At 44.2% G+C, this 18352-nt stretch overlaps 4 protein-coding genes across 4 annotated transcripts; all 4 read right to left on the minus strand.

The window, feature by feature from the left end:
• Positions 1 to 9490: 9490 nt before the first annotated feature.
• On the minus strand, positions 9491 to 10387 carry PtA15_1A45 (uncharacterized protein; the record flags this gene model as incomplete). The annotated part of the gene is made up of 4 exons (XM_053165489.1): positions 9491 to 9508; positions 9578 to 9864; positions 9943 to 10035; positions 10114 to 10387. The coding sequence occupies 4 exons, from the start codon at positions 10385 to 10387 to the stop codon at positions 9491 to 9493; spliced, it is 672 nt and encodes a 223-aa protein (XP_053016262.1).
• Positions 10388 to 11356: 969 nt separating this feature from the next.
• Positions 11357 to 12699, minus strand: PtA15_1A46 (uncharacterized protein; the record flags this gene model as incomplete). The annotated part of the gene is made up of 4 exons (XM_053165500.1): positions 11357 to 11830; positions 11918 to 12026; positions 12239 to 12559; positions 12665 to 12699. The coding sequence occupies 4 exons, from the start codon at positions 12697 to 12699 to the stop codon at positions 11357 to 11359; spliced, it is 939 nt and encodes a 312-aa protein (XP_053016263.1).
• Positions 12700 to 13669: 970 nt separating this feature from the next.
• On the minus strand, positions 13670 to 16288 carry PtA15_1A47 (uncharacterized protein; the record flags this gene model as incomplete). Its single annotated transcript, XM_053165511.1, has 7 exons — positions 13670 to 13695; positions 13816 to 14541; positions 14633 to 15079; positions 15152 to 15335; positions 15448 to 15583; positions 15659 to 15860; positions 15949 to 16288. The coding sequence occupies 7 exons, from the start codon at positions 16286 to 16288 to the stop codon at positions 13670 to 13672; spliced, it is 2061 nt and encodes a 686-aa protein (XP_053016264.1).
• A 399-nt stretch (positions 16289 to 16687) lies between these two features.
• On the minus strand, positions 16688 to 18294 carry PtA15_1A48 (uncharacterized protein; the record flags this gene model as incomplete). Its single annotated transcript, XM_053165522.1, has 7 exons — positions 16688 to 17028; positions 17116 to 17148; positions 17236 to 17323; positions 17438 to 17596; positions 17736 to 17834; positions 17913 to 17947; positions 18033 to 18294. The coding sequence occupies 7 exons, from the start codon at positions 18292 to 18294 to the stop codon at positions 16688 to 16690; spliced, it is 1017 nt and encodes a 338-aa protein (XP_053016265.1).
• Positions 18295 to 18352: the final 58 nt, after the last annotated feature.

The following is an 18352-nucleotide window of genomic DNA, read 5'->3' on the forward strand; positions in this document are numbered from 1 at the left end:
AAATCTTGATCAGCCTGTCAATTTGTTCAAGGATCAAGTTTTTTCTAGGCTTGTTTCTATGCTCTTCTTCTGAATAAAATTCATCTTCAAGAACACACCCATTAAGCAAATAATTTTTACAATTATGGTGTTCAAAGTTGGTTTGCATAATTTTATGCATGCATAAATCATAAAATCATAAAAATATTTTGACAAGGAAATTTTGTATTACATAATTGGACAGTTATATCCCCTGCAAAAAAGATCTTATGATTTTATGATTTATGCATGCATAAAACTATGCAAACCAACTTTGAACACCATAAATGAGGAATGCAAACTAAACCTGACATCCAAATTCAAAAAATATTTGTACCTGCTAACCATATTAATAGTCTGTTTTCTTCTGCTACACTTTTAGTGAATTTTTCACGGGGTTTAACTGATTTGATTGGGTAAGGATTTTTTTCATCACACTTTTTAAATACATAAAAACCAATTCAGTAAAACTCACATAGAGGATCATGGAGAGCCACATGAAGTAATTTTGCAGATTGTTCAGAACTTCCATAGGGTTTCATTGTTGAAGAGACTTTTTCTTCAAGCATGAATATCATCATATGTTGTTGTTTTCAGTAATCTATTGCATTTAAAACTAGAAGAAGTAAACAAAAGCAGTTGAATAGATTTCTCACCCATTTTATTTTTCAACTCTTCAAGTATTTCTAATCCCTGCTTATATGGATCCTCTTCAAGTTTTGCTTTGAAAGATTTCAGTTGGTGATGCTCTTTCATTTGAAAAAAGGAATGGGAATCATATGATGAGCACCTGAGATTGAAATAACTTACCTTCTGATTCCAAAACTGTTCTGGAGGCTACAAATAATCAAGAATCATCAACTGTTCAAATTTGAAATGAACAAAACCAACCTCTGCCATTGTAGATCAATCAGTGAAAGATCTGAAAGGACGTACATTCTCCTAAATCATTTCCTCCCATTTTCCTTATGAATCCTGCTATGAATGATCCCTTTTGTTTTTGGCATGCTCCCACTATCTCTTCTTGATTTGGATGGCTGATGTGTAAAACTGGAAAACTGTTCAAGGATCTTTTTTCTAGGTTTTGTGAAGGTGATAGTGGATTTGCCAAAACACTATGGTAGTTTGTGAAGATCTCCAAGGCAACTAGGATCTTGGTTAAGATCATAGCCATGGATGAATGTATTGGCTTGGCCATCTTTCAGTACAAATCAGTATAGGGGATGATAAGAGGAGGGAAATGTGATACATAGTGAGAGCCGAGGAGTGGAACCACACACATGTGATTATCATCTTGCTCTCTCTGTGACCAGACAAACTACCAGTGGCAGAGAGTTGGTTGGTACACTACCGTGTTTGGGCGCTTCCAGGTACATGTACAACACATCTGTATTGAACTTTGTCATACAAGATCTCAAGGACATGTTCCAAGCGCCCAAACACGGTAGTGTACATAGGTGTACATTGTACATGAAATTTTTGGGACTGCCACTCTCTACCACTGGTTGTCTGGTTACAGAGAGAGCAAAATGAAAATCACAAAAGGTATCGTTAGTTATCGCCGATAGAGCAATTTGATCGGACTTGAAACTTACCATCGTTCTTACTCTTCCTCCAATCATCGATAGAGGACAAAATGCACATCACCGGACTTGAGTAAGCGGGTTGTTCCATTCCTCTCACCACCGGCAAACGGGTCGCTTATGGTGCCCTGCTGAGAGCCTGAGTGTGTGCAGCTTCGGGAGCGGCGGTGGGCTCCAGAGAGTCCAGCCCGCCTCTCATATGGTGGTGAGTACATAACAGAATCTCTGAGTGTCTGAGGAGCCAATTGGGTCCAGCGTCTCCGTTGCCAAGATAATCTCGCCGACGAGGCAACAGTGGGTCCGCTACGCTAACCATAGCTGTTAGCGTGGCGTAGCGCAGCACAAATGCGCTATTTTTAGCGTAGCGTTAGCGCAGATGCCCGCAATGGCGCTAATGCTACGCGCACAGGGTACAAAGCTATTTTAGCTTTTAGCGTAGCGTTAGCGCAGTCGCGCGCAATTGCGCTAACGCTAAGCACGCAGGGCGCAAAAGAGCGCGCGCTACGCTGCGCTACAGCGCTTTTTGCCGCAGAAAAGGGCTTTTTTTTGCTAAAAGTGCTTTAGCGCAACGTAGCGTAGCGGAGCGGCTGTAGCGGAGCGCTAACGCTAAACAAAAATTGGCGTGCTGTTAGCGCCGCTGAAAATTAGCGCAGCGCAGCGGCGCTAACGCTATTCAAAAAAGGCCGGCGCTTTTTGCTGCTCACTGAACTTGAGGGCTAAAATTGCATAGTTTAGCGTAGCGGCCCACCGTTGGACAAGGGTTTGCTTGGCAATACCCAACAGAGGCTGGGATTGCTCAACCTTGCTGAGGAGCAGCAAAAATGGAATGCTACGCTAAAAAATTGGTAGCGTGTGCTACCCGCTAGTTGAGCGTTGCGTAGTTCCTGGCACAACGCCTTTAGTGGTAGCGCCGCTAAGGGTCGCTATGCTAACGGGCGCTAACAGCGCTATCCGCTTTTTCAGCGGTTAAAAAGCACTGCTAGCGCCGATAGATGCCCCTTTGTTTTGAAGGGGGTCTGTTAGCGGTAGTGTGATACAACTGACTGCTAAGGGAAAAAACCCCATCGGCGGTAGTATAGTTCCGTTAAGCTACGCTAAACTACTGAGTGAATGTAGTTTAACGTCCCACCGTTGGGAGCAGGCAGCCTGATACCGGTGTGCCGAAAGACGAAGTAACCCAAAGCCCATGTCTAGTGGATAACTACCCTTCAAGCTCTAGCAAAAAAAGTGTCCCGAGTCCCAAGGGTGTGCAAGTTTTTACTTTGCGTCTCGGCGGCTCCTGAGTAGAAGAAAAGAAAGCGCACGCGGAGAAACCAGAGGGGGATCAGTGTTAGACCCTCGTTGGGGTCAACTTGTCCCCTGTAAGGGTGGGAGGGAGGTCATCGAAGAAAAGAGAAAAACTGTGGATTAAAGAATTGTGGGACGGCGACGGATGACTGTGGGTCAAGGGGCAAACCCTGCTCTTTTCAAGTTTTATGCTCCTCCGGCCTATCATCTATCCTGGACCTGCCCTTGAACTTTCACCATGGCTCTGGTAGCACTCTATGGTGAACTTCCCGCCGTAGTCCGGGGGACTATGGCGCCGGGGGGAGGCTTCTTGGGTCTCAATGTGACCACGCCTCTAGGGCAACCTTCCGATGCAGATCACCAACCCCAACGGCCAAGAAATCAGAATCGTCACCGGAAACCGGTTCAAACATTCTTGTCCTCGTTCATGGCAGCCCCAGGTCGTCAAAAAGCCATTCTTCATATCCAGTTTCTATCGCAAATCATCTTAGTTCAACACATATGACACTTCATGAGGCATATCATTTTTTTTCATTTTTTTTTCTTCGAAAATAACTTACGGGAAATAGCAAAACAATTGAAAAGAAGGAAAGATGGAGAAGAGGGTGCAACTCAAGCAAAAAAAACTTATAAAGCTATAACAGATTTCATATTTCAGATGTCTTAACTCATTTCCGTCTTTGAAAAGAAGTACATAAGGGGGTGCCAGTGGATAGTTGATTTGCTGCTTTCCGCCACTCCTTGGCCTGGGGTCTTAGCTGAGCGTGATCTAACCAGCAAATGATAATTGCTGTTTGCAGCTTGATAACCATACTTTATAATTCCTGCCAACTTCTTGTACGGAATAAATCCATGAAGGTTTGATCTAATAATTTCTTGTGCATCCATGGCTATTATATCCGCAATTTCTGTTGTTAAACCAAAATCCTCAATGTTTAGCAATTTTTTGTATTCGTCAGAAAATGTTTTGAAGTATTTATTTTTCAGCCCTTCAAAAACACCAATGATAGTGTGTGCAATTTCTTGAGGATTTTCAATGTGGTCAAGCTTCCACTTCTCTTTATAGTGAAAATTATGGAATCAAACAAAAGTCAATATATGGATTTGAAGGATGAATTTTGGCTATGAGAAACAGGTGACTTACCCTGTATAAATTTAAGGTACTCCAGAACCACCTTGTACTCATCCTCTTTTCTTAGAATCCCCTGTGTGTAAAGTGGTACTCCATTCTCCTCTGATTTTTTTGAATTTGTGTTAAGGTTTTTTTTTCAGGATAATTTTGTGGGCAGCCGGTTTAGTTTTTGTTAGGGAAGAAAAAAAATCAGCATCTTTGTGGTTGAGGTAGGGGAGAATGGATGCAAATTGAAACAACTCATACCTAATTTCATGGCACCAATTACAAGTAAGTGATCAATTACTGCAAGGATTGACTTCCATTGGCCCCCTTTTTCTAATTCTCTTCTGGAGTGATCACTACAGACAAGGTTTTCAGAGCTGTTTTCAGACAGGTCTTTTCTGCTAGAGATATAATTTTGCTGGGCCCAGGCTGTTGAACTTGTTGGACAAAGTCTATCCAACAGCTCCTGGGATGCACCTTGTATGCCAAGTTCTGCATATTGCTGGGCCCATGTTGAGGAACTTGTTGGACCAAGTTGGTCCAAAACATTGTTGTGAAAAGCTGTCTGATCAGATAGTCTATATTGCGGTTGTTCTGAATCAGAATAGAATTCATCTTCAAGAAATTCCAGCCATTGATTGTCAAAAAGCAGTTTACCATTAGTGCACTGATTAAAAGTCAAGATTTTCCATCACAACTAGATATTTCACATTTGGAAGAGGCTACATACCCATCAACCATATCAAAAGTTTGTGTTCCGGTGATCCTTTTTCATAACTTTTAATCCTTTTGTCATCTTTAGCAGAATTTTTTTTAATTATTTTTCCATGCATGTGAAAGGTTGAATTATGTTCAAATTTAGTTGAGCCCCCTTTTCTTTATTTCCAGATCAAGGACTTGGTCTAATTTCATGATTTGATTTGACTTACTCAAGGCTTTCATAGTTTTGGAAAGTGAATCTTCAGCTGTCTCACCCTTCAGTTCAACTTCTGGAACCATTCTTAATACAGAACTGCTTTCTCCAAGAAACAATGGATATGACAAATGATACCTCTAGTAAGCCATACATGGATAAAAGATAAAAAAAGCTGATTATAAATACATGGCTTACCTATTGCATCTTGTAATTTCATGAACTTATCTATTTCCTTTTCACTTGGAATTCCTTCATCTCCTACTCTCAAATTTCAGCTGATAAAGTTTTTATTTATTTTACAAAAACAGATGCTTACCTCTCTGATCTTGTGCAGGGTCATAATGTGGTCTTTCTTCTTTACTTGAAGCCCCTTCATCTTCTGATTTTGGCTTCCAGGGTTTTACTCCTGTGGGAATCAATGAAGAAAGCTCAGATTTCCTCATGGATGATTAACCAATCAATATCTGGGGTTGAAAGCACTCACCCTCTTTTCTTACTGATTTTTTGAAAACCAAAAAAAAAAAAATCACCAACCATGATCAAAACAAAGGAAAAAATATCTACCAATATTGGAAACAATTCAAAAAGTTCAATTTCACATACATGTTAATATTTCTTTTTCGATTTTCTTAACTTTTATGTTTACTTTCTCAATTTGTTTTCCTTTTAGCTTTTCTTTTTCTTTTTCTTTTCCTTTTCCTTTAACTTGAGCTATTCCCTCTCCAATGCCTTCAAATATAGATTTCATTTTCCCGTTTCCCTTTTCCTGCTGTCTGGAGAGCTCTGAATTATATGACATCCTCTGAAGGAATACTGCCCTTGTCACCTGGGGTTTGGAAACAGTGGGAAAGGGTTGAAAATTCTTGAAACATAAACTGAAGTGATAATTGCTGATTGCTACTTGATAACTTGCTGTTATAGCTTCAGATAACCTCTTATATGGAACAAATCCTTGGATTAGGGGACTCATCATTTGGAGAGCATCCTTGTCAATACAATCAAAAGTGTTTTGTGATATATTATTGGTCTGCCTAATAGCTGATCTGTAGGCATCTACTATTTTACTGAAGTTTTTACTTCTAAACCATTTGTAAACCTCAGTGATGTTGATTGCCATTGCAGTCCAATCATTGCGTTGAATATTCCAGGTTGGATCTTCCAAGAATACTTTCATGCCTGGATTATATGAAGTCAGTATTGGAATTCCATGATTAATTTATGCTGATAGACATACTTGGCATCTCATTCAATCTTCTAATTGTATTCCAGTATTCATCATCTTGATATACTGTTGATTCTCCATGGGGATATATTTTCTCTTCATCAGGATCTTATTATTTTGTATTTTTTGGTTGAGTAAGTTTCAAGGAAGAAAATGATTGTGAGATAAATTCAGCACACCAACATTTTGTTTGGTTATCAGAGAAAAGGGATTAAAATTGAAACCACTCAAGACTTGATGGCTGGTCAGAAATCTTGACCAGCCTATCGATTTGTTCAAGGATCAAGTTTTTTCTAGGATTATTTCTATGCTCTTCCCCTGAATAAAATTCATCTTCAAAAACACACCCATTAACCAAATTATTTCAAAATTGACTGTGAGGCATGCAAAAGAAAACTGAAATCTTGTTTTCAAAAGGCTAAATACCTGTTAACCATATTAAAAGTCTTTTTGCTGATGCAACACTACTAGTGACCTCCTCCCGCGGTTTAACTGATCATTCAATTGGGGGAAAAATTTTCTAATTTTAGAAGTGTTAAACATCAAAAATTATTCAGGAAAACTCACATTCTGGGGCATGGAGAGCCATTTCAAGTGATTTTTCAGCTTGATCAGGGCTTTGATATGGTGTCATTTCTCCAGAAATTTTCTCTGGGACCATTAATATTGTAATTGATTTGTTCATTTAGCCTTATGTGACAATTTTGCTGAAAAAAGGAAGATCAGTTTGAAAGGAATTCCAACCTATTTTATTGTTTAATTCTTTAAAAAGTTCTATTTCCTGTTGAAATGGGTCTTCTTTAATTTGGAAAAAAACAGTAACTCAGTTGCTGATGTTCATTTTATATTTTTGACAAAGGGATTGGGAATAATATGTGATAAGCCCCTTTGATTTAAAACACTTACCTTTTGATTCTTTGGCTGTTCTAGAAGCTGAAAAAAAAAAGAATCATCAACCATTTGCATCCAAAATTAACTAAACCAAACTCTGCCATTGTAGATTGATCAAGAAAAGATATCAAATAGACATACCTTCTCCTGTATGAGTTCCTACCACATCCTTGATGAATCCTGGTATGAATGACCTCTTTTGCTTGTGACATGCTCCCAACATCTTATGTGGATAAGGATGGGTGCTGTGGGCAACTGGAAAACTTTTGAAGGATCTTTTGACTAGGTTTTGTGAAAGTGAAAGTGGCTGTGCGGAAACATGATCTGTGAAGAGCTGGAAGCAAACTAAAATCTTGGTTAAGAGCATGGCTATGGATTTATGTATTGGCTTGATCATTTTCCAGCTGGAATCAGCATTGGGAATGCCAATGATGGAGGAACTGGGATGGTGAGAAGAGCATAAACACCAAGCTACATTGCTCTGTAATTTCCTCCTTGATCAGACAAACTACCAGTACTAGAAAGTACATGTATCATGTTTGGGTGCTTGTTATCTTTTAAATGTTGTATGGCAAGGTCATGCTGTTCATTTCACAAATGTTTGGTACACAAGTACTTCAGCAAGTATTTATTGCCAAGATGAAAAATTGATCAGATTGGCAGCTTATTGTTGTTGTTACTGTTCCCCCAATTCTGTATGCCAATTCTCTGCATTGAGAAAAGTGGACAATATGGACCTGTAGAGTGTGTACAATGTCAGTGGCCCAACCGGACTTGAGTGTACCAGTCCTTGAACACGGCCAGTGTTTTGACTTGAATCTGTGGGCTGAAACACAGAAACACCTTCTTGGGCAGCCTGGGCAACAGTTCTGCAATGTATTGAGTCAAAGACTGTGCAAGCAGCAGCATATTTTGTGCAGTGATGAGGGAATGTCTCAACTCAACCCGGATGCTCTACAGTTTTAGAGGGCACCATCTTATTGTGTCAGCCGTTGGCATGCAGCAAGTGCTTAAAGGGCTCTGGAGTGCATGGGAAGCCCTACATTCACAACAATTAGGGCTTCTGGTTGGGTAGAATTCATAATCTAGAATTCTAGAAACAGGGACTAAACCTTACAGCTTACTACTGGTGAAGCTTGATTGAGTTAGGGTTCCAGCATTCAACAAGGTTTAGAATGTCCTTCCAAATCAAGCCATCATGCAGCACTAGGACGTCCTGCATTGGCATCCTTCCAGATTCAACAGGAAGTGCTTATTGGTGACTTCCTGTCACATCTGGGACCCTTGCAGTTGTGGATATATCCCCCAAAAACTCTAGATTTTTGCAGGGAAATCTAGCTTTTGGGGCTCCAGATCACTTCTGGGAGGTCCCCAGATATCAGCAGGAAGCCATCCATTGGAGGACTTCCTGTTGGCTAAAATGCTTGATCTGAAGGGAAATGGCAAAACCTTACTTGCTGGTAAAAATTGATTGAGATTGAACTTTCACCCCCAAATAAGGTTTAGAAGACCTCTCTAAATTAAGCCATTTGAGGTGACTGGAAGTCCTCCATTGAATTAGGTTAAGCGCATCTCCAACAGTCCAGGGGTTGGTTGGTTTGCCTTTAGCAGCCTGTAAGTGGATGTCCCAAGCTGTTGCTGATGGGTTACAGATAGTTGATGTGGGGTGTATCTCACACTACAGGCCCCAGCTGCAAAAGGATCTACACCCTGCCAACTTTGGCAGCCCTTTTGCTGGCACCACTGGAGATCAAGAATGCCTTCCGGGCCGCCAAAAGGTTGCACACAACAGCAGCTCTGTTGTAGATGCAACCCAAATCATCACCCAGGCCATTGACCTTGATGTATGTGGAGATTGACAGCAGAGGAATCAGTAAGATAGTGTTCTTTCTCTATATGCAGATCGGCTTTTTGGCTCAGCTCCACATTCCCTTCAACCCTGACTACTACATGTACTCCCCCACTCTGCATCATTGGTCCCCCCTCAAAACAGCGGTACTAAAAGAAGAGCCAGAAAGAGGTAAGGTGCGATGAGGAGAGCGGGACAGCAGCATGAAGAGTGCAGCAACATATGATGCATGAACATGGGGAAAAAAGGAAGAAAGAAAAAGAAGAAAAAGACTGAAACTAAAAAAAAAGAAGAAAGGAAAGCATACAATAGGCGGAGAAACGTAATGGTTGTGAGGGTGTGTGTGTGGGTGGAGAGAGGCAATGGATGTGGACAGGGCAAGGACAAAGAGGTAGGGCTTCGGAACAGGGGTTTTTCTTCTAACACAAAAAAACATGGTGAAGAGTGGAGACGAGCTGGGCCCTGAAGCGAGTGAGATCGGGGGTGAAGACACGCACATCTGATGGGGAGAGAAGAGAGAAGATGTGTGTGTGTGTGTGTGTGTGGAAGGAGACAACGACACGTTATACTTTTGATTCACTGATCTTCGTTTCCCGGTGCGAGATGATCAAGACTTGCGCTTGAGCTGGAACAGAGGAACAGCACCACGAGTTAAGGGTTTGCTGGGAGTAGAAGAAGCGGGAGAGGTGCTCACATTACCGGAGAGCCAATCTAAGCCTTCGTATAAGCCGTCGCCCGAGGTGGCGCAGGTGGCTTGGATATACCAAGTTCTCGAGCGGAGCGAGTGCAAGCCGAGCTTGTCGGTGATCTCAGCCGCGTTCATCGCATTCGGCAAATCTTGCTTGTTGGCAAGCACGAGCAAGAGCGCATCGCGTAATTCGTCCTCGTTGAGCATGCGTTGCAACTCCTCTCTGGCCTCTGATACACGCTCACGATCGTTCGAATCAACCACGAAGATGATTCCTTGGGTGTTTTGGAAGTCTGTTGGGTAGTGATGGTATCTCAGCATACTGCGAGCGGCAAGCGAAAGAGAGAGAGAGAGATGGTGTGACGACTCACAATGTCTCCAAAGCGGTCGGATCTTGTCTTGTCCTCCGACATCCCAGACGGTAAATGAGATGTTTTTGTACTCGACAGTCTCGACGTTGAATCCTAAAGAAGAAGAGAGCGAGTGAGTGAGTGAGCAGTGTGAATGGAGGAGAGAAAGAAGATCGGAGTGGGGGGACGCACCGATCGTGGGGATGGTCGTCACGATTTCGCCGAGCTTCAACTTGTAGAGGATCGTCGTCTTACCGGCTGCATCGAGACCGACCATGAGGATTCGCTGGGGGAGGAGGGCAGTCAGCGAGCCGCAGAGGCCGAGGCGGGGGGGGGCGGGACGCACCATTTCCTTCCGGCCGAACAAGCCGGTGAATAGCCGTGAGACACTGTGGCCAGGGGAGGGGTGAGCGGGGGCCTGGTTCTGGGGGCAGGCGGAGGGGGGAGGGACATACCTGAGACCCATGGTGAGGCTGTTCTGGGGGGGATCGGGCTGGGCGGAGACTGCGGGGTGGGGCAGATGAGGTCATGAGGGGGAGTAAGCCAGCAGGGATGGCGCCAGCGGAGGGCACACAGAGGAAGACGGACCTGGGGGGGGTGCTGCTTGCGTGGGCTGGGGCTGGGGCTGGGCTGGGGCTGGGCACTGGCACTGGCACTGCTGGGGATGGAGAGTGGCTGGACTCGAGGCTGGGCAAGCTCGCTGGAGGAGGAGGCGGCCAACGTGTACACCCCGGGTGGCCTGGCTCGTCTCGCCGGGGTCTTTCCCCTGCTCGGCCGACGTCCGACGCGGAAAATAAAACACGATTATGTAATACAGCACCCGAGCTTAAACCACCAAGCATCTAAAACCCTGTATTGTATTTTATGACGGCAAAACAACACGAGCAAGACTAGCGCTTTCAAGCAACTGTTCTTTTGCAAAATATAGAGGAAGAGGTCCTGATCGCTCAGGATCACCCAATCAACTATCTAGTAGATAGGATTGGGTGGTCTACGGCGCACAGATTGTTCAACAACCAACACAAAATTCGATTCCTCGAATACAAGCAAATGGCCCCTTCTAATCTCAATGAGCCGCTGATGGATTGGACAAACAAGCAACCCTCCGCCATTGCCTTGTCAAGGCTTTGTCAGAGTACGCATCGGAAAAGCAGCATGATCATGTGGCAATCATTGGAAAAGCTGGAGTTTCATGTCAAGTTCCCGAGAGTCTAGAAACACTTGAGATCGAATCAAGCTTTCTTCGAAAAAAACCATGCCACAGGGAAGGGATTCCAGGCAGTGTGATCGCCACCATGGGCAGATCATGTTCGAGTGACTGGGTATGGTTATCATGTCCATTCAGTAATTAGGTTGAATAGAGAGATATAGGACTATAAACAATGAACAATGTGCTTATAGGCATGTGGTGTAATTAATCCTAAATTAGTGGAGATTATTCTCGAGGGGGCGAGTCAGACTGCTTGCAACATGTGTTAGGGCTGTGACCCTCCGGAGGTGAATCCGAGCTCAAGTGCCATCTCCACCACCAAAACCAACGTCGTTTCTGTGGTGGTGGATTGGAGAGGTGTGAAGCTGGCTTGACGGATGACGGGTCTGCGCTGAATTCATCCTCTAATTGTTTCAATTCGGCTTCTTCTGCAGCTGTTAGTGAGTCATCCTCGTGATCTTCATCTTCCTCGGAGTCGTGTTCGGATGCCGTCGATTCCTTTTTTCCTGGTCGGAGCATCTCGCTAATCAGTCTCTGTTTCTCCTTAGCCCGGAGTCGAAGTTCTCGGAGACGGCTTTTCAAAGGCGAGGCTGGTGCTAGCGAAGGCGGGTAGTTTATTTTTTCCGCATTCAGAAGAGGCTCTCGAAGCGGCGAGGACGGTCGTAATAATTTGATTATCAATTCGAGACCATGTCTCGACTGGCTTGGCAATGTAATCCACAATAAAGGGGTCAGTATATACTTTCTTGCCCAATACAGTGTCTCCATAGAGCTCCAAGAACAAACATTTCTTGACTGTCGCTGAAATCGACTGATTCCATACTGCTCGATCCGCCTCCGGATCGCATAAAATCCCCATGATGATGTAACTTTCACAGATGACGTGGCTTCAGTTCTAGAAAATAAAGCACAACATAATAACCGAAAGAAAAGGATGCTCCATGAGTTCTCATAGACCACTGATTGAATTTGGAAGGGATGAGCTAGGTAGGAGGCTTCTGCCCACGTCCAATTCTGATCCGATCGTCGAACAAAACATGGCTAGTTTGGTCCGGGAGCTTGGCTAATGATGAAAAGGGGTGTGCAAGGGTGCCGGCAAATACTCACACCTCACCTAGGGCTCGCAGGGTGATCTGTTCAACCACCTCCATCACACGGCGATGATCCAGATTTCGATTGGATAACGTCATCGTCCCGTCCAATATATTGATTGTAGACTCTTCCAGAACCCAAGTTTCCGACTTCTCGACGATTCCTCTCGGAGCCCAAGACGGAAGGGTACCTCGTTTCAAGACGAGGCGTATGGAGCGCAAGATACCTGACTCAGCATCCCAGCTACGCTCAAGGGTATCGGCCGTGATCACATGGGGCGCGAAAGGGTTCGGGTAACGTAGTGTGAACGCTTGACAAACAAACCGGAAGGGATGACTGGAATCAAATAACAAAAGGAAGGTCGAATCATTATTCGATCAGTGTGAGAAAGAAACAAAACCAAAACAAGATGAAACTGAAACATCAGTGGGCTTCACACACGGAAATACTAGTTCATCAAGATGCGAAAGCACCATCGTTCATGTTGAATGTCGAGGCTACTCTTCAACAATTCCCCCGAACGAGATAAGGACGACTCGATAGTTGTCGGATGGTGTCGATGACGATGGCGTTCTGTCTGGACATCCAGGAACCCGGTCAGTTTGTTTTGATATTAAATTTCTGACATTGCATACAATTATGCACTTTCTCTTCGCGCAGCAAGCACCGCAGTTCTGTGATGTACATACAAAAAGAAATGTATTACAATATTTTCTTGTTGGGAGCAGAGTCCAAAGACAAATTTGAAGGTGCCGGCCCTGGTCGTCCACTTCAGCCTTGTCAAACCAGCTGGTTCGTCCTCTCTCTCCCTTCCCTTAGCCACAATCCTCCTCTGTGGCCTTCGAACATCAACTGGCCGGCATGAAAACACAGGTTTTGAACGAGCCTTGCATACACGCCACCAAGTCCTTTGTACCCAGAGGGGGGACTGATGAAATTCGGGTGGTCCTCTATGCGGGGGCTTCGCGCCACTGCCCCCTGCCAGCCTCCAGGCCAGGGACCTGGGCTCAAGTTGGCTGTCCCGCAAGGACCCTCCGAAATTTGTATCGACTACAAGACATTGAAGGACTTTAACCTTGTTGTGACCTATTATCCTACTTGGCTGCGGCTCAGCTCGGAGGAGAAGGTATCCCCCCTCTGGCTAGGCACTAGTACAATAGCATCACATTATCCACTGCTCACGCTACAACAAAACTTAGCTCACTTATGATCCGGGAGAGCGGGAAGCTAGCAGAAAATCTCCCAGATTTTTGTGAAGGTATGTACCTATTAGACTGGAATAGTTTTTGTCACTGCTGTCGAAAGCCTGCTGGCACTGCAGTTTGAAAACAATTGCGCCCATGATTGTGAGAATGAGAGGAGACTCTAACTTGAAATTAAGATAGCTGTATAGGCTGATCTTAAACTACACTGGAGTCGAGGCATGGTGGGCAACAACGCAGGTAACTAAGTCGACCAGATTCTGTAGAAACCTGCTCAAATATTTATGTGAGTGGAAAATCGAAAAAGGAAAGAGCTTCTCACTTTGCACCTCAACAAAATGCGAACATGAAGATGGAGATCGAAGGGGATTGAAAAATTGATTTACATACCATGGTTCTGTATATCATGAGGTGAAGGATCCACAGATCTTAATCCTAGGAGATCGATGAATTTATCATCTTCTGTCTGAGCTGAGCTCTGATTTGCGCTTCCAAAATCGGATTGTAGGCCGTATCCTTGATGAAAATATTCGGTTTCTAATGGGTTGGTCTGAGAGCTGTTGTTCGGCGGCTCAGTGCTCTCAGTGACCGAGGTAGGCTTCAAGTCTTCGTCGGTTCGTGTAGTTGGGCTTGTAGATCTCCTGGTGAAGTCTGAGGTAGATACGGCTCCGTCATTTAGTGTGTCAGGCTCTTTCGTGCGATCCGAATCGTGCTGACTGTAATAAGAGCCACTTTCGCTTGATGATTGATCTAGGAAGTCGCTCAGTTTAACCCATGGCTCATCAGCTACGTTGGGGTTATGCTCGCTTTTAAACCTTTTGGAGATGAATGAGTCATCCTTGCTCGAGGAATCGACATCTGAAGGTTCATCGACCGGTTTGGAGCCCAGGTCTGTCAGTTTTTCCAGTGTCGATGAAGGTAGGAAGTTGTAGGCATTCCAAGGGAGCTCGATATTCAACGCTTTCAATCCCTCAACTTTCTGAAGACCTTGCGAGATTTTAGAGGAATTCTTTGGCCGACTGTTGTCCAATTCTTGTATCCTAAACTCGTCGAGATGGGAGGGAAGTAGTTCCTTGTGGATTTCATGTTTGCTAATGGGCGCATCGGGGACTTCAACTTTTGAGATGAAGCAAATCATTCAGTCGGATACATATGTATTTACATGAATAGATTAATCAAAAACACTCCAATCCATATCTGTCCTCACCTGGAATCCTTTTAAGTTTTGTGTGCAGATTGGCTGCTTCTCCCGGACTTCCAAAGATTTGGTGTTCGAATCGCTGGTTGTCCCATCCTCTGTTTGCAACCAATTGATTTAAGATCTCGAAAGAACCCTCGCAGCCTTCTTTACTGTCGCCTTCTGCTGGTTCAGGTGTCAGAGAAGCTTGCAAAAGTTGATGCTCATCAAATAAACAGCTGGCCATATCCCAGTGGTTCCTCAGGTTGAAAGACGTAGATCTATTCGTATGCAAAGGCATTCGTTCGGTCCGACTAAAGAGTACTGTCTCGAATGGATTCTCTAGGTTTTCAACCTTATCCCAGTTAGTCGGGTCCGCCGAGGGGGACAGAAACTCGATGGCAGCATCTTTTTGAACGACATCTTCAGACGGTATTGGGCTAGACGGCGGAGTACAAGATGGACGTAGAAAAGAATCTAAGAGATTTTTCGAAGTAAATGGTTTTTTAGGAATGATGTACCGCCGCATTGAGGAAAATTAAGGCTTGCCTAAATCGTTCCAAGTATCATTTGACAAGATGGGACTGCTGCATTGATGAATTTCTTCTTGTTGAAGGCTGCCGATGACCGAGTTGACGAATGCATTGGCCTGTGTATGCCACAGTTCTGCAGAGCTCGATGATTGTCTAGGCATCAACGGCGGTGAGATTGCGTGTCGTGAAGTTTCGCTTGGCTTTTGCGTCAGAATTATATTCACAGGAAAAGAGGAACACTATCAACAAACCGATAGTATTGCCACCTATTAAGCAACAGAAGTTCACTGAGGCAGAAAGAAAGGTACCTACCAGAGTTTCTTCCAGCTCGAGCAGGTCACTATCCATCCTGATCAAAGGGGAACGAGTCCCGAAAATTTCTTCTCTCTGCAATTTGATATCTTTGATTTTTCGGTACTGTGAGGACGACAGCTGGTGTGCGGTATCTCTGAAGACAAGTAACCAGTGATCAGTGGAATATATCTCCTGGGGTCAATGCAGACTGGATCTGTTGATAACTGACGATAATTCTTCCGGCGTTGGAATATGGATATGAGTCTCCTCACCCACAATGACGTCGTTGAAGGTCTGTTGACCATCAAGAGAAAGGTCATTCTTGATTGTTTTCGAGTCATCAGGTTGTAAACTGATAGTAGCATGACGACGGTTCCTTTGGAGGATGTAATCGCCCATGATATGAGTGAGTTGAGGCTCGAATAACCCATCTGAAACAATACGAACCATTGGTAATGGAATATCAGTCGAGGTTGTGCATTATGACATATTTAGTTATTGTTTTGGGTACTCGCTGACCGCCCCACCAATCTGAATCGGCCAAGTCTAAATGTTGAGATGACTTGACCGAATCGCGGAATCTTCTAGCGTAGGTTATTGGAGCTTGAGGAATGAGCCAGTTGTCCAGAAAAATTGATTCCAGTGGTTGGTGATGCTCTTGTCCAGCCTGAGCCGTGATCAGGTCTAGAGAGCTCCAGGTCTGCTTGATATCCTCATGAAGTGATTGGGATGGCGGTACGAGCTGGAAGGCGGTCGAAAAGCCCATGACCAACTCTTCAGCGAAGTCGAATGTCCATTCTGGATCACAAGTCAGACTGTGATGGTGAGCGTATTCCAGTATCTTCGACTGGGGAGTCATCTTGTCATTGAGCAGATGGTAGCTTCAGGGAAGGACGTGGTGAGGATTGACCGTGACCGTTCTCCTTTCTGGCTGCTGTGCTTCAAGTTACACGACTGTGCTGACTTGGGAGCTGACACATATAGTCAACTTCCCGCTTCTTGGTATTTATCATCTCCCTTTCAGCTGGGCTAGAGCCAATCGCATGTAAGTCTATGTGCCCGAGCTTTCAGCTCATTTTGTCGAGATTTCTAACCACCAGATGAATTGCTTGTTATCAACAAAAAGCTAAACGCTACAAATTGGATACAAAAAAGCTCCTGGATAGTAGCCGGTCTCATATGATACAACCGTAAACCCGATTAATCCAACGAGGAAAGTCTATGGAAGCGAAACATCAACGGGATACTGATGGCAACTCTAATCGAGCTTGGCTGGAAGTTTGTTGGAGGGAGGATAGAGGGCATCGCGATATACACCACATGCTCCGGACTTTCCACCTGCTTGGGCGCCCCAGCCGACAAGTCCTTTCCAATTGATCCACTCGCTCTTGAGTCCCTCTAGTAATTCATCTTTTTCCACCCATACGGCCTCGATCCAATTCTTCAATTCGCATTCGTCTTTCGGAAGTTCTGCGATCGCCCACCGTCGGGTATGGATGTGGAACTTGTATTTCGGACTCAATCTGCTCAAGCTGTTGATCGTCACCATATCCGGTGCCTTCCCAAATCCTTTTGGCCCGTTGTAAGCCAAAGTTACGTCTGAGAGAAGGGAAAAGTAGAGCAGGCACCGTCAGGATCAATGGTGCACATCCGAGAACTTCTTTTTTGTGGGGTAAAAGGACGCACCATAAACATGTGTTACTTGGCTATTACGTAGCTCTTTAATTGGTGAAAAAAGTGATAGGACATATAATAAGCTTTCAAATCGCTTTCAGGCATCCAAATCTAATGTGAGCCGATACGTACCTCTCACGGCGGCTATAAAGCCTTTGGTGCGAGCTGCAAGCAGGTTGTTTAAAACTTTCTTCCCATCGTCTCTGCAATATTTCTGACTCTACAAAACCGAAAGGAAAAATGAATAGAAAGTATGTAAATGTAAGTTTCAAATCATTCAGTGACATCAAATCACCAGGAAAAACAGGAAAAGGAACGGCAGCGAAATACTTACCTTTTCTAGTTTTTCAGGGGTTAGCCTAGTACCTTCGAGGAAGCTCACTAGCCATACTTTTTTACCGATCCCCGGAGGCTGTTTCAATCCTTTGAAAGCTTGACTTATTGAGTCGGAATCCTTCAACCAATCCCTGGTCACCATTACCATTCCTATTAACTAATCAACCCCGGAAAATACTGTTGATCAGAATTTCAATAGTTGCACCAAGTGGTGCGCAGTAAAAGATGACAAGAAAAACAGACGTGGTCGAAGCATCGAGTCTCGTGTGCCAATTCTCTTGTAAATATGTACTTACATACATACTCCAGCCAAAGATTGGTAGTTGCCACTTTAGATCCGACTTGACAAACCATCGTCCGTAAGGTAACATTTTTTTTCGTCCCGCAAGCCCATTCTGGACGTTCAGGACCCCAAATACAAATCATCAGTCGAGCTCTTCCCTCATTATTTCTCAAAGAGAGAGAGGGCTTACAATCAAGTAAAAATCAGAATACGACAAGTGATTTGCTGGATAAGGCCATTGATCAATATGAGAAGCGTCAGCAATTATGCCGCACTGAAGAATCTCGAAGGGGTGAAGACGAGTACTGACCGACGACGATTGCATTCTCATTGGGAGGTATCACATCACCAGAGAAGGTGATCGCAGCGCCATGACGGTGTTCGAAGACGTACTGCATTCGGTTCCATAAGAAGAAGGCAATATGCGAATTGATCGTGTACGCCAGTAGTTCATCAAAGGGCATGATGAGGATCGATGTCACGATAAATAGTAGATTGGCGACCAGACATATGAGGAAGAACCATCCAAAGTAGAACACCAATCGGATTACGGGGTGGATCTCTATTCCCATCTTGAAAAGCTGGCCCGTCTGTGAAGTCCGATTGTTTTGCGTGGAAGTACTTGAGTTT

The sequence above is a fragment of the Puccinia triticina genome, chromosome 1A (assembly GCF_026914185.1).
Source record: "Puccinia triticina chromosome 1A, complete sequence".
NCBI lineage: Eukaryota > Fungi > Basidiomycota > Pucciniomycetes > Pucciniales > Pucciniaceae > Puccinia > Puccinia triticina.